The sequence below is a fragment of the Aulonocara sp. 'chitande type north' Nkhata Bay genome, linkage group LG14 (genome assembly GCF_057382095.1).
Source record: "Aulonocara sp. 'chitande type north' Nkhata Bay isolate Kocher_YH1m ecotype deep benthic linkage group LG14, A_spYH_male_GT1.1, whole genome shotgun sequence".
In the NCBI taxonomy this organism is placed as follows: domain Eukaryota; kingdom Metazoa; phylum Chordata; class Actinopteri; order Cichliformes; family Cichlidae; genus Aulonocara; species Aulonocara sp. 'chitande type north' Nkhata Bay.
Window position 1 is genome coordinate 19,451,067 of NC_141357.1, and position 26,888 is coordinate 19,477,954.

General features: G+C 41.9%; 1 protein-coding gene across 2 annotated transcripts in view; it reads left to right on the forward strand.

Annotated features, from left to right (window-relative positions):
* The window catches only part of fchsd2 (FCH and double SH3 domains 2), an 80,328-nt gene that overhangs the window by 40,651 nt on the left and 12,789 nt on the right, over nt 1–26,888 (forward strand). Inside the window, exons 7-15 of one of the 2 annotated variants that reach the window (XM_086261413.1) lie at nt 102–156; nt 277–405; nt 4,747–4,869; nt 5,774–5,869; nt 6,979–7,053; nt 13,298–13,414; nt 16,863–16,967; nt 23,499–23,588; nt 23,809–23,871. In XM_086261413.1, the coding sequence (XP_086117539.1) occupies nt 102–156; nt 277–405; nt 4,747–4,869; nt 5,774–5,869; nt 6,979–7,053; nt 13,298–13,414; nt 16,863–16,967; nt 23,499–23,588; nt 23,809–23,871 (853 nt within the window). The remainder of the gene's footprint in view (nt 1–101; nt 157–276; nt 406–4,746; nt 4,870–5,773; nt 5,870–6,978; nt 7,054–13,297; nt 13,415–16,862; nt 16,968–23,498; nt 23,589–23,808; nt 23,872–26,888) is intronic. The other variant, XM_086261414.1, reaches the window with a different exon arrangement.

Consider the following 26,888-nt stretch of genomic DNA (forward strand, 5'->3'; position numbering starts at 1 on the left):
GTTAAATTTAAAAATGTGAATACACAAAAAGTTTACAGTGTTTAAAAAAAAAAAAAATAAAATTAGATACTTATTATTGTTTTGTTTTTTGTCTTTTTCAGGTCTAAACTGGGTCTTTTTCAGTCAAGAATTAGTTTACAGAAAGCAAGTGTGAAGGTAAGAACCTGAAACATAACAGCGGCTTGTTTAGGCAGGGCTTTCAGATGTATTACTTTGAACAATTATTTAAAAACAAGTAGTAACACTATACACATTTTTTCTGTCTGTTTTTTGAAGTTGAAAGCAAAAAGAAGTGACTGTAACTCAAAGGCGACACAGGCCAGGAATGACTACTTGCTAACGCTAGCTGCTGCCAATGCTCACCACGATCGGTACTACCATACAGATCTGCTGCACTGCATACAGGTAAATATAGAAAGATGAAAGAAAGGAAATGAATGAGGTAAGTGGTGTGAAAGTGAAAACACAAAGCCAACATTAAAGACTCGAGATTTTAATGCTGTTGCAATATTTTGCTTTACTAGATCAAGTACTGACTTAAGAGCCTCCCTTGGATAATATCCGGAGGGATTTTTTTTTTTTTTTTTGGACGGGAATGAGGAAGCATTTTTCTGTTTTCAGAATATAAATTGGGGAGCTTTGAATCTAAGTTCAGTTTTGGGAAAATGTGTTCCTTTCATGAGTCCACAAAGTCAGACTCCCATTCACTGTCAGTGAAATAGCTGGTAGGGAAATATCACACACGAAAAAGTGTTGATTTCACAGTTTTGAGTCTTCAAAGAAAGTCGCAGCGTTGTGCGGATTTACGATTTGAAAGGGGCTTATGTGAAGAAAAGTGAGCCATGCTAATGTCAACTTAAACCAAATCATCGGTGGGCAGGAAATTATCATTTTCAGCTGATGGAATATCAAAAAAGACATTCTTTTGTCTTTGGTCTTTTATTTTAAACTGCTAAGATGATTGAATACAAAAGGTGGTTAAGCCCAGTCTTAATCAGACACAATAATATCTTGCTGAGCTGTTTCAGTTGTGATACTGCTTTAATTATGATCTGTATGAAAATACACAAACAAAAATCCCAGTCTGTAATTCACTTACAGCCTAGCTACTCTGTTGTACAAACATGGGCTAACATGCTCACAGATACAACACATAAAGTAAAAGTCTCGAAACATCATATGTTTCCTTATATTTTGCCTCCAAAGAGCCAGAATTTCTTGGAATTTTTAAAGTGTTCTCGAGCAATAGTTCTCCAGGATGTCTGAAGGTCTTTTTCAAGTTTCTCTGGCTGCTTTTTCACAAATTTTCAGTCCATTACTTTTACTTGACCATTTTCATGAAACATTCAAGCACAAAACAGAACCTAACTCAAGGGATGAAAAGAAACCAATTTTTACATTTTTTAAGCAATTTGTTACTAGTAGTATGTCACAAAACATCATTTGTTCCAGTTTCTTGTGTTGAATCTATTAAAAATGCCAAAGATAACACAGACACGTTAGAGCATTTTTGCTCTAACAAGTGATTTCCAGAGATCTATTAGATGAAAACTTGGCATATCTCAGCATGGTGTGTCAAAACTGCCTATAGCAGATGAACAGTATCTGAAAGTTATTTCTTAAAGAAATGTGAAAAATCCAAACCCAGGACCTGAGAGATGCATCTGACACTTCAATTGGTCTATTCTCTACTGTTCACTAAAGCCTCAAAAGAAGTGTCTCAGTAGAAAGGGTGGCTGTCAACAAACATTGTTAAGGAAGGGAGAAAAAGATGTGCCAAATTTCACAACAACTGGACTGAGAATCAGTAGTCCAGAGTGGAAAATGCACGACAAGTGAGTGTCTACAGCCATCGGTAAAACTGTCATGGTTTGAAGCTGCATTTCAGCCAGTGGTGTTGGGTGTCTTGTTAAAATTTGTGGAATTATAAACATAGAAAAGCATAATGAGATTTTAACCCACTGTGCAGTACTATCTGGAAAGCGTCTGATTGACAATTGCTTAATTCTTCAGCATGAAAAATCCTCAGGCGTGACTGATTATGGTAGTTCTGTTATAGACACACATGTTGGTCTGTTTTACATCTGCAGCTTTATTGCTCTTGTTTTTCTCATTTGTCTGACCATCAGTTAAATGGTATGTACTCAGGATTTCAATAATATTAAATAAAATTTAAGTTTTTTTTCTTCTGTTTCTTGGCTTTTGACTCCTTGTTTATTTCTTCTCCCATCTTCTTTTCTGTCTTCTCTCCTCACTCTCGCATGCTCTGCCTTAGGCGTGCATGAGCATCTATACTACGAGGCCATTCTGAATAATAGATCCTTAGCTTCTTGTGACAGAAGGACAGGACTGCAGGGAAATATGCACATACACAAATATGCGCATGAAAACACACACAGAGAATGAGGGACATTGCTAGAAGGAAGCAAGCTGTCTGTCCTCCCTCTCCTTCCTGTGCTGATTCATTTGTGGTGTTTACCTGAAAATATCAGCACTTGTGAATGTATGAGTTCTCTCTGCAGTTCAAGGAAGGCGTGAAATCTTTTCCATGAATGCATTCCTGTATGCTTTTGGGGCCTTTTCATCTCCATGTTCAACAGATATTGTAGTTATCCCATGAAATGTTTGAGATTAAATGAGTTATAGTGGTAAGAATCGGCTTCCTTCCTTCCTAGGTCATCTGAGAAAAGAAAATGATTAAGTGTGAAATAGATGACTGAAGGATAATAGAATAGTTTCTCTGGGGATGATAGGTGAGGAGACTTGTAATTGATAGCCTTGTTTAGATCAAATCTTCCCTTCATAAATACTGACTGTACTGAGAGTTGTAGTGAGGCTGCGGTAATAACTTAAATCTTATAGGTGAGCCGTCCTTGTCAATGCGACAGCGTTAGTGAAAGGGCAGAGGAAGAACCGACTGCTCAACGTCTCCCTCTGCTGTCAGCAGTATATGCTGTTATTAATGTCGGTCTTTAAAGTTGCCGGCTAGACATTGACACACACAACCACACACCCTCACACTTGCACCTCTGCTGCCCCGTCTGCTCCCCTGTGCTGCCCTTATTGTTCCAACTGATGCAGTCATTCAACCCAAACACAGACACACACACATAAACACACATCCACTGACCATGGTATAGGGACGGACGGGGCTTTTTCTGGAAGCTGACTCACTTCATTTCAACACTACCGTAAATGGATGAAAAAAGGAGGGGAGGAAGAGAAGAAAGGGGGAGGAGGAAATGACCAGAATGATGAGGGAACATTTAGAGAGAAGTCAGCCAGCAACCCACCCTTAATGACATAATGTCCTTGTCAATATCCCATTGTTTTTGAGGCTGTGTTGTGTGTGAATGCTGTGGGTTGTGGGTTTTATGTTGTTTTTTTAAATGTGTTTGTCTGTATAAGAAGGAGACAGACGTAGGTGTTAGCTGGAGGCTGCAGACTTGGCCTAAATGATCCGCTGGTTAGAATAGTGTGTGCACGTTTCTGAGACTTTGGCCAGAGGAGTGCGTGTATGTGTGTGTCTCTGAGCATTTGATCACTGATGTCTGTGTGTGTGTGTGCCTTCTCTGTGTTTTGTTGAATTGGAATCTGAACCCCTTCACCTTCCTCTGCAGCTGTGAGAACACCATCCAAAGAACACACTCACATACTCACTCACACACACACTCGTGTCCCATAAACACATTTTTTTCAGTAAGTCTCTCTTTTTTGCTCTCACCCACTAATACCTTTTATACCTTTTCAAAATGCTCTCCCTTCCCCTCTTCTTCCTCTCCTCCTCCCCTCCGTTAGCCCCGCTCTCTGTCTGTTTGGCAGCGTTGCCTACAGCTTGGCAGCAGTATCCCGGCTGCCCATAGAAAGGCTGTTCACTTGGACTGCATACTTCATTAAAATGTCTTTACATCCGTGCATCAGAAATGCTAATGTTAACAGTTATTAAATAAAAACATCTGCGTGGTTTTGGGCCTTCTTGTGACTTCGTTCCCTCCCTCTCACCTCTTTATATTTTCCCACCATCTTTCTCTTCACTTTTTCACCTCTTCCTTTTTTAGTTTAGTGTTTTTCACAAAATCCTTTTTAATGGCCCATGGAAACATGCCATATACTGCATTTAAAGTTATAATATACAGTACGCCATGGGAGGCGGCGATGCGAGTGAGGCGTGTTTGTTTGTAACAGAAGTGGGCTTTGCTATGCTGGACTCTATTTCTGTTCAATTTGACTGTATGTCCTGTATGTATTTTGCATGTTTTGGGGTGTGTTCTAGTGAAATTTATCATAAAATAAAGCTTGAAATTACCTTCCACACAAGACGTTTCCGTTGATTTAGTCCTGCTACACAGTAGCTTATGCAATAACAGAAACAATCATTAACAGAGGAAATTGTCCCACCCAACAAATGCAACAAAAATAACACAAAAGCAAGGGAGCTGTCAATCAGTTATAGTGTAATCTATGGACTATGGACCTCAAATATGATTTTTTAAACATAGACGTGCATCAGTAGATTATGTAACAAAATCACAGTACATTTATGGCTATCTAAACACAAGATTTAATTTGAGTTTACGACAAACTAGCAACGCTTATTCACATTCTGTTCTTTTTGTCTATTTCTTAGTGTCTCCTCCTGATTCCCTTGTCCTCTCTGCTTTATTATTAAGGATTGTGGAATTACATTGAATTCATCCATGCTTCAGTGTAACCCCTGGTTCCTGTCTTTCTCTGTCTGTCTTCTAGGCCTTGGACGGCAGAATCTATGAGCACGTCAAAGACTACCTGGTGGCACTTTGTCGCACTGAGCTTGAGGCCTCCCAGGCTACACACAACACGTATCAGTTCCTTTTGGACAAATCCACCAGGGTGAGTCAGACAATACAAAAATATGCTTTTTGAATCTGTGGTAAGACATTTCTATGGAACCCACTGAAAGTGTTTTGACATTCAGCAGTCTTTTTCTTTCTGTTATTTTCTTTCTTTAATTTCTTTGTGTCTGTCTGCAGTTTAGTGGTTTGCACAGCCACCTCACAAGCAGATCTTCAGTTCTGTTGCAGAAGTAGGCACGAATCATTTTGGGGTTGTGTCAGGAAGGAAATCTGGTGTAAAAATCTGTCAAATCAAAGATAGAGCTACCTTTTGTTGTGACCCTGTGTGAATAAGGGAGCAGCTGTGTGTACCTTTTGTGTGGCATGATGAGGTTTCTATTCTACTTTAACTGTGCAAGAAAGACACAACACAGTGACTGTTTTTGATTAACGCAGCATGTAGTCACAGGCAAATTGTGAAATGTTAACTTCAGGACCCGAACGCATTATCAGGGGTTATTTTGCATGTTGCCATTTTACTGAATGTCACTGTATTTCAGGATTGTTTGCTCACCACATCGCTTCTAGCTGCTTCCTGTGTGGGACAGTTTCTCACTGGTTTCGGGTCTCATCCTAAACTACACTCACACTAGCTTTGGTTTGAATGTTATGTCTTCAGAAACTCGACTTAACTTCTGAACCATATCCCTCTTGGACCGAAAAATTAATCCCTCTAAAGTCAAAATATGAACCCACAAATGTATGCATGAATATGAAACACTCACCCACTGTGGGCTTCAGATGCGGCAGTGGGAAAAAAAATTGTCGTTTGCATCCTCGAAGGGAGCAGAAGCCTCTTCACACATGAAGTTCAACAGACTCTTGTATTGTCGGGTTTACACAGCACCAAACTTGCATGCAAAATGTACTGGATTAAAGATCTCCTTAACGCTTTCTTTCAGATAATGCAGGAGTACAACCAGCAGTTGTTCATGCAAGAGAATCCGGTGTTTCACAAAGCGCACGACTTCCAGTTCCAGCCCAGTGAATGTGACACGGTGAGACTCGCACAACTACACACAGATCTCCTGGATTAATACTCATGTATCACTAGTACTTAGATTGTTTGTACATAAACCTGTTCACAGCAGGACTGTCACTCCACTTCACTTGCTGACTCACACACACACATACATACACACATACGCACAAACTCCCACACACAGACAGCAGCCAGCCATGTGGGCTTTCCTTTCATCCTGTGTTTTCTGTCCTCTCTAATATCTTATGTGTATAAAATGTTGCTTAAATCCTTAAGTTGAGTGATGAAACAGAATTCATTTACCGCAGTTCTGATTTAGAGAGTGGGCCTGAGAGACCTGCCAAGTTAAAAATCCGTGAGCCAAAGCTGTGATCGCCCTTTTTTCTCTTGAGATATCTTTGGGCCTTTTGTTCCCAGACTTTGGGGATTTCTTTATGTTAACAGTTTCAGATGGAGTTGCCCAGTTAACTAATGTCTGCTGACAACGTGAAAGATGCATGAATCGGCTCTGTGTTCAGATGTTGCGTGTCCGTTGGGAGCGTATCTTTCTAGCCTGGGATTTTTTTTTGTCATTTACGCAAGCTAATTTAATCATTTAAATTCAATTGGTTGCTGAATGCTACAAATATTTTAAATTGTTGTCAAGTGATCACGGTCTGTGTGATCGGAATGGAGCAGTGGGAATCATGCTGTCTCCTCTCTTCTCCTCTTCGGGGACTTGTTAAGTCTTTCTGGCTAAAAAAAGAAATTGCTCTCACTGGACACTGTTTCTAATACCTTTCTAGAGTAGTATCCTTCTCTCCTGTGTCTGAGTCATATTGTGCACTCTCCTTTCTCTACATTTCTCTTTCTCTCTCTGGGTTCTGCCAGTTTCTCCTTGCCTCTGATCTTTTGCCTTGTTTCAAGTGTTCTAACAGTTTTCTCTGTAACAATGTTCTCTTCCTTCTTTGTGTCTTCCTGTTCCTGTTCAAGCTTTGCTAACAGTTTTTCCCTAAACTTTTTTTCCACTAATCGCTCCTTGTGTTTGTCTGTCTGTGTGCTTGCACTGCTGCTCTTTGGGTGTGTGGTCTGCGGATGCCTGGATGTCTATTTGTGTGTGTGTGTGTGTGTGTGTGTGTGTGCCAGACTCTGAGCTCGGTGCAGCAGTTGGTGGACATTGAACCGTCGCCGGTCAGTGCCATGAGAATGACCCTGGCACAGGTAGTCTTAACTGTTGTCAGCATTCCTATCATATTTCTCAGACCATGGCTTATCTGCTTCATTCATACATTCTGTTTATACTGACTGCATCATTTACTGTAAGAAGCTTTCAGTCGGCCATGAGCCAAACAAAGCGTAATAATGCAGTTTAACTTAACACCTCAGGCTGTGATTGATGTTTCAGCATGGCTCTGGAAAAATCTGAAACCTCATACACTCACAGGCTACTTTATTAGTTATACCTTGCTAGTACTGGATAATCAATCTCCTGTTTCACCACATCAAGTGCTCTATTGGATTGCAATCTGGTGACTGTGGAGTCCATTTGAGTACAGAGAACTCACCAGTTCTGTTCAAGAAACAAGTTTGATATTATTTGAGCTTTGTGACATGGTGCGTTATCCTACTGGAAGCAACAATACACAGTTAGGCTGAGGAATTCAAACAATGATCAGCTGGTACTGAGTGTGCCAAGAAAATATTGCCCACACTAACAGTTCATATAAGACAGAATGGATCCATGCTGTCATGTTGTTTACACCAAATTCTGCAATCTGACTGTTGCAGCAGAAATCACGAGCATACCAAGTTTTTCCAGACTTCTATTGTCCAATTTTGGTGAGTCTGAGCCTCAGTTTTCTGTTTATAACGAGCAGGAGTGGCACCTGTTATGGCCTTCTGCTGGTGCAGCTCATCTGCTTTGAGGTTCATACGTGAGTTAAAGCAGTCTAGCCATTCTCCTCTGACCTCTGGCATCAAAAGGCATTTTCTCCCAGAGAACCGCAGCTCACTGGATATTTTCTCTTTTTTGGACAATTCTCTGTAAACCTTAGAGATGGTGGTGTGGGAAAATCCCAGCAGATCAGCAGTTTCTGAAACACTCAGACGAGCCAGTCAGGGACCAACAACCACGCTATGCTCAAATCAGCTTCAGCCGGTCATTTTGACTATGTCTTCATGGCTACATGACTTAGCTGTTGCCATGTGATTGGTTAATTAGATATTTTTGTTAATAAACAGTTAAATAGGTGTACCTAATAAAGTGGCTGGTGAGTGTGTGTTCATAGGCACCCAACAGAGAAACCTTTTTAACCCACAAAAAAGACTTTGCCCTCACTGGTAGCAATCTTTCAATTTAAGTTATATTCCCTAGATTTCTAGCGCATGCTCGGAATGACCTGTTATAGTGAGAAAAAAAAGACAGAAAAATACTTGATTTTTCATAGTTATGCAGACTATTTACGAATGTTGTCACTATGGATCTCCTTGCCTGTGATTATGATGCTTTTGATGATACTTTACATTATAATTTTCTTTAAAAACAACTGTAGTGTCAGTGAGCTGACACTTTTTCGACTCAGTGACATGACAAATCAATGTTAACACACATTAAATTAAACTTTGCTGAACTAGACGCCCAAGTATGACATGCTCTGTTTGGCAGGGACTTCTTCTGTGATCTAACTCTGATTGACAGGCAGACAGTTAGTCAGCTAGAATAACCTTTATATTCCAAGTATCTTGGAGAGCAGTGTGGGCCCATCCCTCTTTTAAACAGAAATTGTGCTCTAACCAGTTGGAGCACCAAGACTTCATACAGCATGGCAGTGAGGGTGAGCAAAGTATTATTGTGTGTTGGGAATAACTGAGAAAAGCAGCTGAGGATGGGCTCAAATCTGACAGCACACTATGTAGTGATAAAACCCAGAGCTCTTTTGTTATTACTGGAAAAGAGTCATGTCTTGTTAATAGTCATTAACACATCATTGTGCTTTATAAATGATCTGTTTTTATATGGCTCTCAGCTTTGTGGCTTAGGGAGGAGGTTGTTGATTTTGGCCTACAGCAGTCAGCACTTTAACCACAGACAATAAAACAATAGCGTATGGTTTGTTTGTTTTTTAGGTTCGATTTTCTCTTTTTACTGAAATACAGCGGAGGTTAAAGAACTTTCACTGCCTGACTTTTTATGGCCATCTGTCACCGTAACAAGACCGTGAGACACTCTGGGATAACCACACAAGTGGCTGCAGATAGGATTATGACATCATCCACATAGTTGGCGTGAGAACTAAAAATAAACATGACAAATATGTGGGAGTTTCTGAATTACATGTTAAGATTTTATCTGCTCAATGCGACTTTGCTTTTGTGCACCAATAGAATAATCAAACCAGAGAATAGAGCAGCAGCTGATGAAATTTTCTTATTTCATATCTAAAAAGGCCACAGTTCACCTGATTGTTACAACTATTCCACCTGACATAAACCTCACAACGACAGCTGACTACACTGAGGCGGTTCAGCCATTACAGGTCTATTTAAAGAAGTTCTTTATGTTTCCTGCATTTTCTAGTTGCTTCATCATAATCAAGCAATGAAGGCACACTTGCTCGATAGCTGAATACCTTTGGTGGCTTTGGCTTCTCATGACCATTGTCATGACTCATCTGATGCCGTAACCTTATGTCATCTTTTAAAATATCACCATACTGTCATCAACATCCTGAAAGCTGATGTGTCATAGTTTAGTGTAATTTTCCTTTACAAATTTGTTATGGGTTCAAGATGTAATCACTGGAAATTGAATGTGTCCTGATTTCCATTCAAAATCATGCTACGTATATCTTACATGATGATTATTGAATTCTTTGTGTCTGCATGTGTAAGATAAGCCCATAAAACATAAAATATGAAATAATACTAAAGCTAACACTGCATTAAATTTACATGTTGTGAATGTAGACATCATATTGTGGTTTACAAGCAACTCTGTAGTTGTACACATACATTTTCTCTGTGCTATTTTAGGAGAACTCAATTCATTCTTTCGCTTTTAACACGCATAAAAAAGCATAATCATAGGCAGGTATTTGCTGCAGTCTGAATGCACCGCTGCTGCTCTAATGCAAGTTGTGTAGAAACACTGGAGTCCTAGGCACCCAGTTCTTTAAAACTCCATTAAAACACTTCACATAGAAATACTGCTGCCTTGGCTAATTTGTGATACATGTGCTGTTCAGCATGATGAATTTTATTAGTTAAGACAGCGATATGTTTCTAAAAACTGTAGAACAAGAGCAAGAGCCCTATTCAGAGAAAAACCTGTGCAAATGCATTAAATCATAAGTCCTAGACCCTTTCTGACATTTTTTTTCTTATAATAATATGTGTCTAAGACAAGAAATGTGTTCAGAATGAGTGAATAACCTGCAAGAAGACTGTATCTAAATGTGTCTGCCTCTTTAAGTCTGAAAAAGGTTTAGATTTTGATGATGACACCATTTTCCCTTATATGTCAGGTCAGTTGTTTATAGTTGTGCCTATTATGGCACCTACAGTCATTGCTAATGTTGTTATTTTCCAATTTATTAAATGATTTAATAAAATAATATTTCACCTTTGTCCATAAAGACATTTAGAGTGCAGGTTGATTGATCTGTTTGGGTGTAACGAGATAATCAGTGTGCAACAGGAAGATACAAAAGTGATGCAGAAAGTCACATGACTCACATGAGCACTAGAATTTATTTGCAGTATGAACAGTCATGTGAAAGGGAGTGGATCTTTTTTTATTTCAAAGATTTTATGTATTATGACATCATAATAAATAATCTGATCCTTACCAGGTTCTAAAATTATTTAAATACAATACCTCAGATGAGTACTCGCCCTCATTCATCAGCTTGTAGATCCACCTTTTTCAGCAATAACTTGAAGTAGTCATTTTCTGCATGCCATTTATCAGTCTCTCCTGTCACTGTGGAGGAACTTTGCAGGTATTTGCACATATCTCTTTCATCATTGTCCTGTTGTATGGCCCCATTTCAGCCAAATGTAGTAAGCTACTAGACAGATGGGCTCAGATTTGACTCTAGAGCACTTTGGTATACAGAGGAATTCATTATCGACTAAGTGCCCAGGACCTGTGGCTACAACACAAGCCCAAATCTTCACTCCTTCACCACCGTGGTGGACAGTGGGTATGAGGTTTGTGCTGTTATGCTGTGTTTGGTTTCATGCTTGGTGTGCATTATGGCCAAACATCACCACTTTGGTCTTCGTCCCAGAAGTCTTGTGGGTTGTTCAGATGCAGCTTTACAAACCCAAGCTGTGCTAACATGTTGTTTTTAGAGAGAAGAGACGTTTTCCTGGCAACCCTTCCAAAGTTATATTTGTTCACTTTTATTATTGTACTGTCATGAACTTTAACATTTAACATGCTAACTGAGGCCTGTAGTATCTGAGATGTAGCTCTTAGGGTTTTTTTGCAGTTACTTTGAGCATTGCACGGTCCGACCTCAGTGGGAATTTGCTAGGACATTCTAGCTGATTGAACTATCTTGAATCTTTTCCAGTTGTGAATAATCCTTTTCTCTGTATAATGATGGAATTGAAATTGTTAAAAAGTGACCATATACATGTTCTCAAAGAGATGGGGAGCAAGAATTGCTTCTTGAGGATCATTGCTGAATTTTTCCTCCTTGGCATCGTGTTACGCACACCGACAGAGTGACAAAACTTCTGCTCTTATAGATGTGCTTACATTTGCTAATGATCGGATAATAATCTGCATTTAATTAGGAACTCCTGGCTGTTACTTAACCTCGTAACTCCTGTGGAAGCAGTAGGGGTGTACTTAGGTTTTCCACACTATTTCTACGTTTTCGGTTTAGCTTTGTCTTTCGAGATGTTTTGTGTTTCATCTGAGCTTGTATTTAAGACCTGGTAAGGATCAGATTTTTTTTTTTTTACTGTCCACATAACTGTAGATGCTGGCAGACTATCTGAAATTCAAATTTAAGGAAATTGAGATGCAGGTTCGTGACATGTCATATTCGAGCCACTGTTCTAATCGAGTTTCCTGCCCTCTCCCTTAACTTGCTGCAATTCTCCTGTGCCTGAATGTAATTAAGCTGTAAATCTCCCATGTAATACACTTGGTTTCACACCTATACTTAGCCAGATTTATGCCCTATTGTTACAGAATCAGCACATAATTAATAGAGATGATGTGCATGAAAAGGTATAATTATAATATTGTGTACTTTAGCTGAGGCTAACAGACTTTTATTATCAGATTATGGGAACTCAAACCTCTCAGGTCTGTGCAAACACAGCACTGACGACGAATGTCTATACATGGAAGTCTTTGCAAGATATTTTGCATTGATTTCGATCTGAGTTATCACGAGGGAAGCTGGAGTGGGTCATTGTTAAATTACTAGAAAGTATCCTTTTTGTTTTTCAGCCCCTGCTATGATGCATTTATAATAGATAGAAATGAAAAGATCAAATCTGAGTCATATTTGTAAACAAGTAACCAAAAACAGTCTTTTTTTCAGGGTTTCTTTGGACCATGGCAGACAGCTGTATAATTTGATTACTGAGTCATGTTTTTTGGACCACAATAGCAAATAATTATGATTAAACTGAAAAATCTGGCTTTAAAAATGCAAATATGTTTCTATGAAATCAGCATCAATTGTTTAGAGAAGACTGAATCAAATTAAATGATGTTTTTGTTTTCTTTATTAAAATATTAAGAAATATTTCATCCAACATAGTTAATCTGGATATTGTGGGTGTGTTATTATCAGAATTTGATAGAGTGGCCAAAGAACCTCCCAGCTGTCACCAGATTTTCATTCACATACTGCTAAATGATGCATGATGGGCAGAAGTATGCAACATGACCTTTTCCCAGCGAATCCCCGCCCACTTCAAAGCAGTGACAAAGAACAGAAAGAGAGAAAAAAAAATAGAAATCTTTCATGTGAAATAAGAAAAGCTCTTTGTTAAGCGCATGAGCTCCGGATTCACTTTGGCTGCATGGTTATAATTGATGTCATATGTTTAATTGGAAGGCCATGCAGATTCCTTGACTGACCCTGCGTGTTTTCTGTAGTATATATTTTTTTAAAAAAGCAACAAAATAAAGTCACATGCAAAAAGTGCTGTCAACACGCACCTCCTCTTCTCTCAATTTGTAGTACACAGAAAAAACACACACATGGTGTTTCACATGTGGTTTTAATAGCAGCTTTTTGTTTCATAAGGTAACAACAGAGCATCGCAACACACACTGTATTAATTACTTGCTATGGAAACAATGTTGCTTTCTTTAGCTTAATTAACAGCCTCTGCGTATTGCACACCTTGAGCTGTTGTTTTTGACACTGTATTTTTGTGTGTTTGCCTGCTGCTGTGGCGTGTCTCTGTGCGGCTGTGTGTGGGATATTAGAGTCGTCAGCTGGAGTCGGAGTCGGGGACGACAGAGGAGCACAGTCTGAACAAGGAGGCCAGGAAATGGGCAACCAGGGTGGCCAGAGAGCACAAGAATATCATTCACTACAAGCGAGTAAGAGGGACACACACACACACACACATACAGACACGCTCACAAACATTTGTTGCACGTTTTAGAAATGCAACATGTGTCACGGCGAGTGAGGTGAGCCGTGTGGAGGCAATGAAGGAGGATCCAAACGCAGGCAGTCGTGAAGGTGTGAAGGTGGTTTATTGAGCATGAAAGTAAATACAAACGGCAAAGGGAGCTATGACTAACTAGACTGGGAACAAACTAACTACAGAACACGAACCTGAACATGAGCAGAAACACTTAGCGGTTGACAGCAGGGAAACACACAGATGACGCAGGGTGGAATACACAGACGGACCAGCAACTACAATGACGGCAGACATGACTTAAATACACGGAGAATCACAGGGGAATTACACACAGGTGGCGGACACAGCTGGGAATGATCAACAAGACGAGACAAAGGTAAAACTGAACACACTCACATGAGACGCAGACCATCACAATAAAACAGGAACAAGAAACCATCACACTAAGACACAAACTCAACAGAGAGACAGACAGACAATGGCACATGGAGCTAGACAAATACTAAGCAGACACAACCGAAGAACAAATCCTAAACACCACAGAAACATGAAACTCAAATAATAAACATCATCATCATCAACACTACAAGAGAACAAGAAAACAATCCCTGATGCAAACTAAAACATAATAAAACTCAAACTACTGGGTCCAACGGACCCAGAACCGTGACAGTACCCCCCCTCTAAGGGCTGGCTCCCGACAGCCCCAAACAAAAAAGCACAAAGCACCAAGCCAGGGCGGGCGGAGGGGGTCCAGGAAGGAGGGTCCGAAACAAAAACAAGGAGCACAAGAGACCAGAATAAACCAAAAACAGGCCAACACAAAACAAGACCATTCACGAGTCCACAGTAAAGTCCGGGGCCGACAACACAAGAGCCGAAACAGTTCAGGGGGCCGACCCTGCACACAGCAACGGCGGCGACAGGCAAACAGTTCTGGAGGCCGACCGTGCGTGCAGCAACGGCGGCGAGGAAGCAGGTCCGGGGGCCGACCGTGCGGACGGCAACGGCGGCGCGAATGCAGTTCTGGAGGCCGACCGCGCACACGGCAACGGCGGGCAAACAGTTCCGGAGGCCGACCACGTGGAAGGCAGTGGCGGCCACCGAGCAGGTCCGGAGGACGGCCGCGATGCCAGCGGCGGCGACGAACACCTTCCGGAGGCCGTCCCCGAAGGCCATGATGCCATCTCAGAGGCCCGGAAAACGGCCGGCAGAGGCGAGGCGGAACGGGTCGAGCTGGCACCGACGGCGGCGTGGCAACCACAGGACCAGACGAGGCAGGACCAGACGAAGCAGGACCAGACGAAGCAGAGGCAGGACCAGACGAGGACGAAGCAGAGGCAGGACCAGACGAGGACGAGGCAGGACCAGACGAGGACGAGGCAGGACCAGACGAGGACGAAGCAGAGGCAGGACCAGACGAGGACGAAGCAGAGGCAGGACCAGACGAGGACGAAGCAGAGGCAGGACCAGACGAGGACGAGGCAGGACCAGACGAGGACGAAGCAGAGGCAGGACCAGACGAAGATGATGAAGACACGGAGGCTGGACCAGGCGAAGATGATGAAGACACGGAGGCTGGACCAGGCGAAGATGATGAAGACGGCAGCGGGACGGCTGCGGAACCTGACGGCAGCGGGACGGCTGCGGAAGGTGATGTGGAGATGTGCTGGCTGGGTCCTCCAGGACCACCAGCAGATGTGAGGATGTGCTGGGTGGGCTCCACGGGCCCTCCAGCAGACGAGGCTTGAGGCTGGCTGGGTTCTCCTAAACCCCCAGCAGACGACACTTGAGGCTGGCTGGGTTCTCCTAAACCCCCAGCAGACGACACTTGAGGCTGGCTGGGTTCTCCTAAACCCCCAGCAGACGACACTTGAGGCTGGCCGGGCTCCTCAGGCCCTCCAGCCGACGACACTTGAGGCTGGCCGGGCTCCTCAGGCCCTCCAGCCGACGAGGCAGGACGCTGGCTGGGTTCACCTGAACCCCCAGCTAACATGACTTGAGACTGGACGGGCTCCTCAGGCCCTCCAGGGAAAGCAGTCTCTAAAGCAGCAGGTACGGAGACCTCTGCCAGTGTGGACACTGGCTGGGACTGAGCAGCACCGTGGCTAGACTCAGGCAGCAACAGTGGGATACAGTCCTCAGAGGGCTGGAAGTGTTCCCCAATACACTCAGCAGAGGACTGAGGCGGACGGGTGAACTCACTTGAGCTCTCAGGGGGTGCTGAGAGCCGAGACTGTTCAGGTGAGTTCTCCGGTGAGGCTGCTGGTGCTGGTGTCTTGACCTCTAGGGGTCCAGAGTTGGCTGGTGACTGACACCCAGCCTCTGGGGAGGCCCTAGAGGGAGCAACTGCCTCTGAGATGGCCAGCTTAAATGAACCAGCAAAAGTTTGTGTGGAGTGTGTTCCCTGCTGTGAGGATAAAGGCTGGGTAAATGAGTGGACAGGCTGCTGAACTGGTGGCAACTGAGCTACAGGTAGCAAAGTAGTAACAGGTGGTGGAGTGGCTGGCTGAACTGATAAGGCTGATGACTCTTTTGCCAACTGAGCTATTGACTGGGCTATGGACTGTAACATGGTGTCTACTGGGTCTGACTGTGACTGTGATGGAGGTGATGAGTGAGTGGCTGACTGAGTTAGCGACTGCTGGGAAGCTAACCGAGCTACCGGCTGAGCAGCTGACTCAACGAACACAGCCCCGGTATAAACAGTCATATGAACTGGTGAAACAGACAGAGCGTCTTTTCCACTCACCACAGCCGGCAGTTCTGAAGTCCTATTCTCCAGCTGTGGGGCGACGCGCCGACGGCGCGATCGTCGCTTCCTCCCGGGCAAAACCTCCGGCGGGCCGGGCAAAACCTCCGGCGGGCCGGGCAAAACCTCCGGCGTCCGGCTGGGTTGGGAAGCGATAGCGGCTGGTGGGTGTAGGTGAAGTTCGTGAAGGATGAAGTCTTGCGCGAGTGGGTGTAGTGAGTCCAATAGCCAGGGATAATCCGTGAGCAGCTGTTGCAGTCTGGCTTCCAGAACGTGGAGGAATGCTTCTCCCTCATGCTCTAGCCACAGGTTGATTATTTGTGAAGCGGAGTTCGTGATGAGGTCCCGAAGCTCCGTGGGTGGGGTGAATGCCGCTGGATCCATATCTGGCTGGTCCGTACTGTCACGGCGAGTGAGGTGAGCCGTGACAGAAACATGAAACTCAAATAATAAACATCATCATCATCAACACTACAAGAGAACAAGAAAACAATCCCTGATGCAAACTAAAACATAATAAAACTCAAACTACTGGGTCCAACGGACCCAGAACCGTGACAACATGTGAATCTTAATCAGGTTAATTTTAAAGTGCACGCACATTCCTGTTCTAATCACGCTCTCTGTTTGTGTGTGTTGTTGTCAGTCTCTGGAGGAGTGTGAGAGCCACGGCTTGCCTCCCACAGAGCAGGGAAGATTAGATCTGGAGATGAAGATCGAAGACACCAAAGAAAACATGCGCAAAGCCGAGGTGTGTGACTCAGATCGTCAACGTTTACTGCTGTCTCAGGGTCTGTGTTTAAATATAACCCTGTGCGTATGGTGTTTGCACTTTGTTCCCATCTTCATGTAGCTCTCTTTCCCAGTGCTTTATTTTCATCTCGTAGTCTAAAGGCACGCAAGGTCAGGTGAAGTGAAAACACCAAAATGTGGGTGAATGTAGCGTGTCAGTTGTTCTATCCTGTCAAAACCTGGGCGCCGCATGGAGCTACAAGGATACAGAGAACAGATGAATAGATGATCCTTTTCCAACAAATGTTCAGAACACAAACTTTGGAAATACAGCGTGAATTTATTTGAGTACTTATTATGGAGCGGCCTGTCACAGAACGTTTTGCAGTATGTGCACTAATGCTGACACATAAAGGAACGAACAGGAAAAAAACGTTTCCAAGAGAGTCTGCCTTGGATAGCAACATGAGATTTATTTTTATAGAAGTAAGAAAAAAGAGAAGGAAAAAATCTGTGATGCGATATTGATATCAAAAATAAGCAGATGTTATTTTCTGTGTTATTACTGTTGTGTACGGGAAGCTTATTTTTCATTGTTTTAATAGGTCTCTAATGAATGGCTAATGTTTGTTGTTCTGAAACACCATGAAATCTGTGGTACACATTTACATAGAAGTACTTAATGTTGCATATCGTTGTAAACGAGTTGAAGTGCTGCCCACTCTTTGGGCCGATGTATTTTGAATTGAATGAAGAGTGAAATTGGCCGTATGCTCTCACTCTGCACACCCTCTTTGACGTAGCAGGGTATATTTTAACAAGCATGGCCCACGAGTTATCGTCACACTTTTGCCAACATAAGATGTGACAGATCATTTATGTTATTCACCTACACAAATCTGAAAAAACTAATTAATTACATCCTTGATGTATGTCATAGCTTACAGTTACATTTCTCTTAATATCCCACTGTTACTACATGCAGGTATAACGCATTGTAGGTTAAAAACAGCTGTAATGTTTTAGATTGTTTTATTATATTATAATGAAAATGTTGATACAAGGTCAGATGATCACATATTTTTATTGTTTCTTTGACCACTTTCTCCTCAGGCTTTCAATCCACATGTACCTCTTTCTGTTTCCATCCTCCCACTCTTTTCCCTCTACACACCCTAGCCAGATACTTATTGATTGCGCATCGATTCCCACAGAGATCACTGCACCGTGCGCTATCCTTCTCAGACTAATCCTCTCTGTTCGCTCCCAGAAGTCTATATTTCTATTCATTCTGCTTTTCAGCTTCATTGCATTTGGCTCATTCTCTATCTAACTTCCTCTTTGGCTCCACACTACCTTTGTTATCAGGCTTTTGCATATTTGGCACCCTCTGCTGTCAAGTTAAGAAACATTTGCTTTGTCGTCATGCATTCGAATAATTTAGCAGCTATCAGTAGCTTGTGATCTCACTTCCCTCAAAATAATTAGAGAATCTTTTCATAGCAAAGTGCAAACATGTGTCCACGTCACCTTTTTTTCTGTGCTTCATCCTCTGTCTTTCTCTCGTGCTTCCCTTTAATTTCTCTTCTAGACCAGCATTACCTTGACTAAGATGGTGAATATTTTATGAGCTCTTTGATACTAATGGCTTTATCACAGACCTCTTATCACAGATTTATAAAGGGAGTGAAAGCAGGGCAAAAGACATTATGTAGGTTTGATGGGAACATTAGCTGTATTTTTTGTATTATTGATGGGAGCATTATCTGTATTATCTGTGAATTAGCTCCATCTTCCTTCCATCAAGCCTTTTCCAGTAGCAATATCAATCACAAAGCCAAGCCAGGCCTATACATTAGTTACACTACCCAAAAATATTAAGGGAACACTTGGTCATCACAGTATAACAGGAAGTCGGTTAGACTTCCTACTTCATATCAGTGTGTCAGGATAGGAAGCATAAACTGGTGCAGGTGAGTGACAACAGGTGTGCTAGAGAGGCAACACTAAGACAACCCCTTATCCCCCCTCGACAGCCAACACAACAAACACTAGGCAGACTTTTGCAACAGCAGCTGGACTACTGAGCAGTTAATTCACAGGATACATGGGTTTTGAAAACAACTTCTCAGGGTTACAGGCTGTTGTTTCGCTTCAGGGCCACACCCTTTTCAGCAGCCAGTAGTGCAACCAGGTATACAGATGTCATTTGTGTGTGATTTCTGTGTTTCGTCTTTCGGGGACTGGTGTATCAGTTTACCCCCTTAAACCTCTCCCTCACCTTACAAGCCGCATGAGTTCAGCCCTGAGATTATTAAGTCTGTCAGGTATAATGATAATACCTTACCTTGATCTTTGGATTTGTGCCTCATCGTGCAACAAGGGTGAACAGGTAACAATCCAGTTTACCACCTCGAGGCCTTGGGGGGATGTTGGTCATTTGGGACAAAAGCTCCCTACGTCCAACACAGCAGACCAACTTCAACAAGTTGTCTCTAGATTCTGCATCCATGATGGGACGGTCAACTCGAGAGGGACTGGAATTCAGGCTCTGCTTGAGTCCTTTCAGCTCAGGGTAAGAGTGGCTGTTCAAATATGCCTGAAGCTGCTAGAGATGCTTACAGCAACCTTTGAAGCCTGGCCATCTGAGGGTTCATCTGGTAGCAGTATGGGTAAACCATGATGACCATATCAAGAGTTGGTCCCTTAGCACGCATTTTTGGGTAATGCAGTTTCCGCATGGTGCCAAGAGTTTGCTGCCCCCTAGAGGGAAATGGCTTGCAGCATGGGACCTGGCATTGGTCTTGCAGGACCTGGGCAGGTCACCTGTTACGCAGGTATATCCATGATGGAGAAGTTATTAAAAAGTGTTTTTCTTTTAGCAGCTGCAACAGTTAGCGAGCTCCATGTACTCTCTTTCAAACCTGTACTTTATGCTGGAAACTTGATGGCTCTGAAGTAATGCTGTGGCCAAATGTGGCTGTTCTACCCAAGATCTTGACATCCAGCCATACTAATGAAGCCATAGAACTTCAGGCGTGCGACCCTCCCCCCTTAGATCAGAGTGGAGGATGCAGTGGATTTTTTGTGTCTATAGATTAGGGAAACACAGAACTTTAGGCACTCAGAGCAGTTCTTTATTAGTTATAATAGGAAGAACACGGGAAAAGCTCTGTCCAAGCAGGGATTTTCCCACTGAGTTGTTGACACAGTAAAACGGGTGTACGAAGTAACAGGTGCACCTGTCCCTTCAGATGTTAGTTGTCAGTGTACCAGGGTTATGGCCACATGAGGCGTTCCACTAAGTGAAATCTATGCAGGGGCATCCTGGGCAGCGTCTTGCACGTCTAAATGTCATTAGCTTAGTAACTTAAGTTTTTTTGTGATGATAAGTTGTTCCCTTAAATATTTAAGTGCTGCATTTCTGAGGAATTTGTGTTTTTCTGGCTAAGCAGTCTCTACGTCATATCATAACAAGCAGACTATCTGGTATGCCTGCTTAAGCTTGCACGATTACAATCAGTCAGTAATCAAGACTGTTATTATTTACTGTAGTTAAAGCTGTGGTTTAAAGCCAGTGTTTACAGTTAAAACAACAACTGTTGGAATGCTTATTGAATATAAAACTGCAGGTGAAACTGTGTCGAAAATAGAAGTTGTGAATTTGAGATAAAACATTATAGCTGCTTCTAATTTTAATGTAAAGGCTGAAAATGTCAGCAAGTTTCCTGTTTTTTTTGTTGTTTTACAGTTTTCTATGAGCATTTTTTTTATCACAAACATGAAGCAAAAACCATATATGTAAATTTGTTGGCCCACGGTTTTAGCCAAATCTTTAATTAAATATGTTAAAAAGCCAAGGGAGGCTGGGAGGTTTATATTGACAGGATTATGCATTTTAGCTGTGTGGACATGATTGGAAAAAGCAAGGCCGAGTTTTTTTGTTTGTTTGTTTCTATGATGGTCACAAAAAACTATACAAAATGAAACGCCTCACACTTTTTATAGTGCTGTATTTATTTTTCAGTGTTTTGTTATAGTTTGCACCGTTCAGTCTCCACAGATATCCAATTTTTCTAAAGTGGAATCAGTAAATACTGACAGAAAGGGAAGAGTTATGTATTCTGTGCTCTACAGATGAGCCTGTTTGTGTCTTTCTCTGAAACTGCTTGACAGTTATTACCATAACAAGGCTTAACAGCATAACTAAGTGATATGAGTGATTCTTGCTATGATAAAAGACAAGTGAAGATGGTCAAAATATACAATTAAATGCGTTATATATTCTTTTATAAATGATATAGTATGCCCCAGGCTAGCCTGTAATGTGCTGCTGAAGCTAATTAATAAAACAACATGTTCCCAAGATCAGATATCAGGAGAAAACACAGCACTGGGATGAAGGGAACACTTTTGATCTCATTAATTTGTCAGAGAGAGGCACATGGCAGTTGTATTGCATATGCTGTAGGAGATACATACTGTGTGCAGGTCATTCGGACTGAAGCTAATCAGATTAAGATTTTCTCCAATTTCTCTTAATGGAAAATCCTAAATTTTAAACCTACCAGCTCTTTTATGCTTTGAAGTACAAGTTTAAACCAAAATCTAAAATTCCTTTATTTAAAATAAACGATTATGGGCATTTTTGCTGCTTTCCTATTTATAAGAAGCTCTCAGAGGGGGTGGGAGTGAGAACAGCTGAGGCAAGGGGCTGTTTCCATACGTAGCTGTCGGAGGCTGTTCTCAAACTGCCTCCACTAGACAATCTGGCCTTGTTGACTCACAACATCAGAGCAGGGAGTAGGTTGTGCTCTCAAAAGTATTTCACTACAAGCAAGCAAAACTAACAAGAGTTGGAAAGTTGACTGAGTGGATCTGCTCATATTTTTCTACACTATGTGTATTGACATGTGAGCACAATTGAATAAATAGGGCATAGACATAGCCATGAGTCTCAGCAAACCAACCCAGACCAGTTGGTTTGCTGAGATGATGACAGAATGCACTGTGAAAACTTATAGTACATATAGGGAGTGATTGCAGTGGTCCCCCTGTGCCTTTTATAGTTTAAATAACTCTTCTTTGCTGTTTGTCTATCACAAGGAGCTCACATACCACATTATTGCTTTTATCAGCATAGCTGCTGTTATGTGTTTAAATGCTTGTTTGTAGTACCTTTTGTATAACACAGTTTGACTTCCGTAGAGGTCTTTGTACAAGACGTGAACCCAGAATCCTTAATAATTCAATCATAAATCAATAATTGATTTACAGCTGGACTCCTGATGTTCAGTTCTGCTGGCCAGAGTACTAATGAGCTCATGTCACGGCGAGGTGTCTGTCTGTTCATCCACAATTCACAAAAATCGCTGCTTCTCCTCAGGTATTGATCAGACTTTAGTGCAACTTGCACACAATGATCAGCCGAGTCTCCACCCAAATTGTGCTCAAGGTCAAGGTGACATTTGTCATTTTATGGACTTTTATGGGCTTTTTATTGTGATGGATGGTAATCCAGATGATCTGCTAAGCTACTGATGTCCTGGTTTTCCCTGCGAGTTTTCTATCTATCTATCCTCCATCTATTTTTCTATTTCTTTCAGTTTTGCTAGTATTGATTATAGATGCTCTGTCTGCCTGACTGTGTGCACTCTATCCACATGTGATTTGCACTCACACCATTGGCTGTGCTTCATATTGACTTACATTAATGATTTAGTGCTGCAGCTTTCCTTAAGGAACAGTTGCTAGCAGTGTAATGGCCATTATTTGTCCCCATCTTAGTCTGGTATGTTTATGGTTCAGTAGCAACAGCCAAGGCTGGTGTTTGTTAGGTGCTGCTAACGGAAGGGAAAAACTGAGGCCCATGAAGTGGCTCAGGCCTTTATTGATCAAAGTGTGGGAGTCTGTCTTGACGGCGTGTCTTTCTGTCTTACTCCGTGCCTCTGTGGGATGGAGCTATCAGCTATCAGTCTGCTCTGTCAGCACTGGTGAGAAAGGAAAGAAGCAGGTAATGAAAGAGGAAATTGATGAAAACAATGAGAGACAGAAGGAAAAGGAGACAGGATTAGAGATAAGAGCGAGCTGATGCGAGAGAGCTTCAATGTATATCTCAGGGGTTCCTCTACTGGTGGATATAGCATCATCATCTAGTCTCATTAGAGTGCAGCAAGTTTTGATGATTTGTTGCTTAGGAGACTGTGTGACCCAGTTTTTAAACATTTTGGGGTGAAAATTCAGTTTGCATTGAACAGAACTCGTGCAGCTGTCAAGATGTCAAAATGAAAGCTGTGACATGAGTAGAAATGGCTCCTTATGTTTCCTCTAACATACAGCTTCATTGTAATTTCCATCTTTTTCTTTAGGACCTTGCATTTTAGTAATCCCATCGTTTATGTAGGTAGTTGGAGCATTATTAGCATGTTTGCTAATAACCAGTCATTTGTATAGTGTTTTATATCATCCTTTCTTTTAAAGATTGATATTGGACTTTGCAGCCTTGGTACATGTGCTTCTTTAACAATCTTAACCTCTTTGCTCTCCAAAGACAATAAAGTTGAAAGCTGAAGCTCGGCTGGACCTTCTACGCCAAGTTGGGGTTGCCGTGGATACCTGGCTAAAGAGCGCCATGAACCAGGTGTGTATTGTCAGTGAGTGTTGGGAAAGCATGCAGGTATGCTGTGTGCTCATGTGTATGTCCCTGACCTGTGTGAAGATTTATTTGATATGCGTATGGTTGTGTTTGCAGTCATATCTTTGAGCACTTTTTTTTGTTGTTGTTTGTATATTTTGTGTGTATGTGTCTGCCTGTTTGCAATATGTGTATAAACCCCTGACTCTCTCCGTGCATGCTGTAGGTGATGGAGGAGCTGGAGAATGAACGTTGGGCCAGCTACACTTCCCACGACCCCTCACTGTCGGTGAGACACAGCCCCTCACTACATCTGCATTGCAGCTATTTTTTGCCAAGCCAGAACAATTAAACTTGTCTACCACTGGACAAAATTTGGACAAAATATTTAAAATGTATATATTTAAAAGTAGTTTTAAACAAAACATGGGTCCTAATGTTACTACCAGCCTGCAATATCTGTTCTCACTTGGCTAGAAAATGCAATTCCTACACCTACAGGGTAAATAACAAACTATATGACAAAGATGAATGTGCCCACCTACTGGATGTTTAGTGCTTTGGCTGTTGGAGTCTTAGGCTTTTTAAAGTGGATGTAATCATATGTAGGAGCTGATTAAGTCTAGTGCTAACTAGAGGTCTGGTTTCTGGGGAGATCAGTCCACAACTGATGTGTTGCATTGTGTGTTTTTCTTTTCATGTATGTATCTCACTATATTAGCAGTGTGTTTGAGATCATTATCATGCTGAAGTGTGAAGCCACTGACAATCAGACAGTTTCAAAGTGGTGTACATGGTGGATCACTATCTGTCTTTTCTATGTTCACCACTTGCTGAAATGCAAACCATGACAGAGCCTTCACCATGTTTTACAGATGGCTGTAGACACCCACTGTTGAACCTTTTTTTTTTTAATCTCCATCAACAATTTGGACCTGAAATTTGAAATTTGGATTCATTACTCCATCAGACCAGTTGCCACTGATTTTCAGTCGAGTTCTCGTGTAATTTGAAGTACCTCAGTCTTTTATCCCAGTTTCCTTTCATTAAGAAGTGCTTCTTGACATCCACCCCTTCTACCGAGAGCATTTCTGAATGGATCAGCTAAAGGGTCAGCTGCATCTCTCAGCTCCTGCTGTCCAAGGAGCTTTCCTGTTTCATAAGGACACAACTTTCAGATGCTGTTCATCTGCTGTAGATAGGTTTCTCTTACACATGCCACTTGTTCTCTTGTCTTCTACCTGTCCAGTTTGCTCAATTTTTTTAAGGACACACTGCACGCCATGCTGAGTTATGCCAAGCTTTTAGCTAATAGCTCTTTGGGAATCACCTTATTACTATTTTAAGGTGTTTGAAAGCCTGGAGAACTATAGCTAAAGAGCACTTTAAAACGTTACAAGAATTTCTCGCTCCTTGTAAGCAAAATATAAAGAAATGGCTCAAGACTTTTGCACACTTTTTTGTAACTGTGTTTATTGCATTGACACTGGCCTGCTGTACCCACTAAAATGAACACCCTCACATCAGTAAGCTGTATATGATCTTTTGATTTCCCAACTGTCTCTCAGTAAATTCTTCAAATTCACTACACAAGCACGGCACTCAATTCAGCACATTCAAAAATGAAATGCTAAACTTTTAACACACGGGCTCATGGCTGCTCATTCTTTAAGGTTTCATTATCCGTGAAAATCTCCCAACCAGAGTAGCTCTCCTGACAGATTACTTTCTGAAAGATGTAAATTGATAAATAATTGACCTTGGCCCTGCTGCCTAATCATCTATCACACCAGTTAAAGACTCTTAAAACGCCCCACTTCCTCAGTGGAATACTGATGTAGTTCTCTCTTAACTTTATTTCACAGCTCTTAGCTTTAATGACAAAGTAGACAGATAGGACGTCTTTTGTGTATCATCTCATCATGTTTGTGAAAGTGTGCGCAAACTGTATGAATGTGCTAATGGGTCCCAAGTTTTTCATGCTCTGTGCAGAACTCCACCCTAAAAATATTAGACACTTTAGAAATACAGCTTTTATCACAGAGGTATTTTATTATGAAGTATCAAAGTGCCATATATAAACTATACACTGGCTGTAATTCAGCCTTACATGCTGTGTTCTTTTGTGTAGGGATATTTCTGCGTAATTATGTTTGTGCATTTGTATGTGAGTTGTCTTCTCTGCATTAGCTTTACAGGGAGGCAAGTGTGCCAATCACTAGTAGAGTGATCCCACATAGGGCTTTGTGAGGAGACGTGTGTCTGTCTGTCAACAAGACTAAACATAGCCAGTCTGCTTTATTGGAAGCACTTGACATTCTGCTCATGTGATATTGCAGCTTGCAGCTAACACTAGAGAGAAAGAGAGAGAGAGAGAGACAGAGAGAGACACTGAACTTAAGAAAGAGAGAAAATGGAGAGAGAGATGAGCTAAATGGAAAAAGAATGAAAGAGGCATTTGTGCAGTTAAAGGGTGAAAGAAGCAGCAGCAGAGAGACAAATACTGAAGAATGAGAAAAGTTAATTGGCTGTAAAAAAAAAAAAAAAAGAAAAAGAAGAAGAAGAGGAGGGGTATGAGGTGAAGGAGAAGAGCAGAGATGAGGAGAAAGTCATGTCAGAGCAGAGGCATTGGAGGTGAGAAAGGTGGGGGTGAAAACAGCCAATAACTTGCTGTAATGTGATTTTATACTGTAAGAGATATAAGGTGTGGCATGTTTGCTCAGACAAAATGGTCCCCACACCTTGAGTCTCCTCAAGATTTGATCACGGTGCACAAACCTGCAGGTCAAATCCAATTTGTAATGAGCCAATCACATGGCATCAACTAATTTCTGCATGTAGATATGGTTAAGATGACCTGCTGACTAACTGAGCATCAGAATGAGGAAGGAGGCTGATTTAAGTGAATGTGGTGTAAGCTTTTCAGAAGCTGCTGATCTACTGGGACACATAACCATCTCTATCTACAGAGTCTAAAAAGTAGAAAATGTCTAGAAGGGGTCAGTTCTGTGGGTGAAGATGAACACAAACTCAGATGATCAGTCATTACAGTCAAGGTATGCAGAAGAGCATCTCTAAACATACATCGTGCTTTAAAGCAGATTGGCTGTAGCAGCAGAAGACCGCATTTCTGCTGCAGCGTTTGGATAGTATTTGGTCACACAGCACACAGCATAAAAGCATGAATCCCTGCTGGCTGCTTGTGATGGTGTGGGAGATATTTTCTTGTCACCTGATCCCTTTAGTACCAACTGAGCATCATTTAAATGCCACAGATATGCCGTGGCGGACAAAACTGTGTCAACT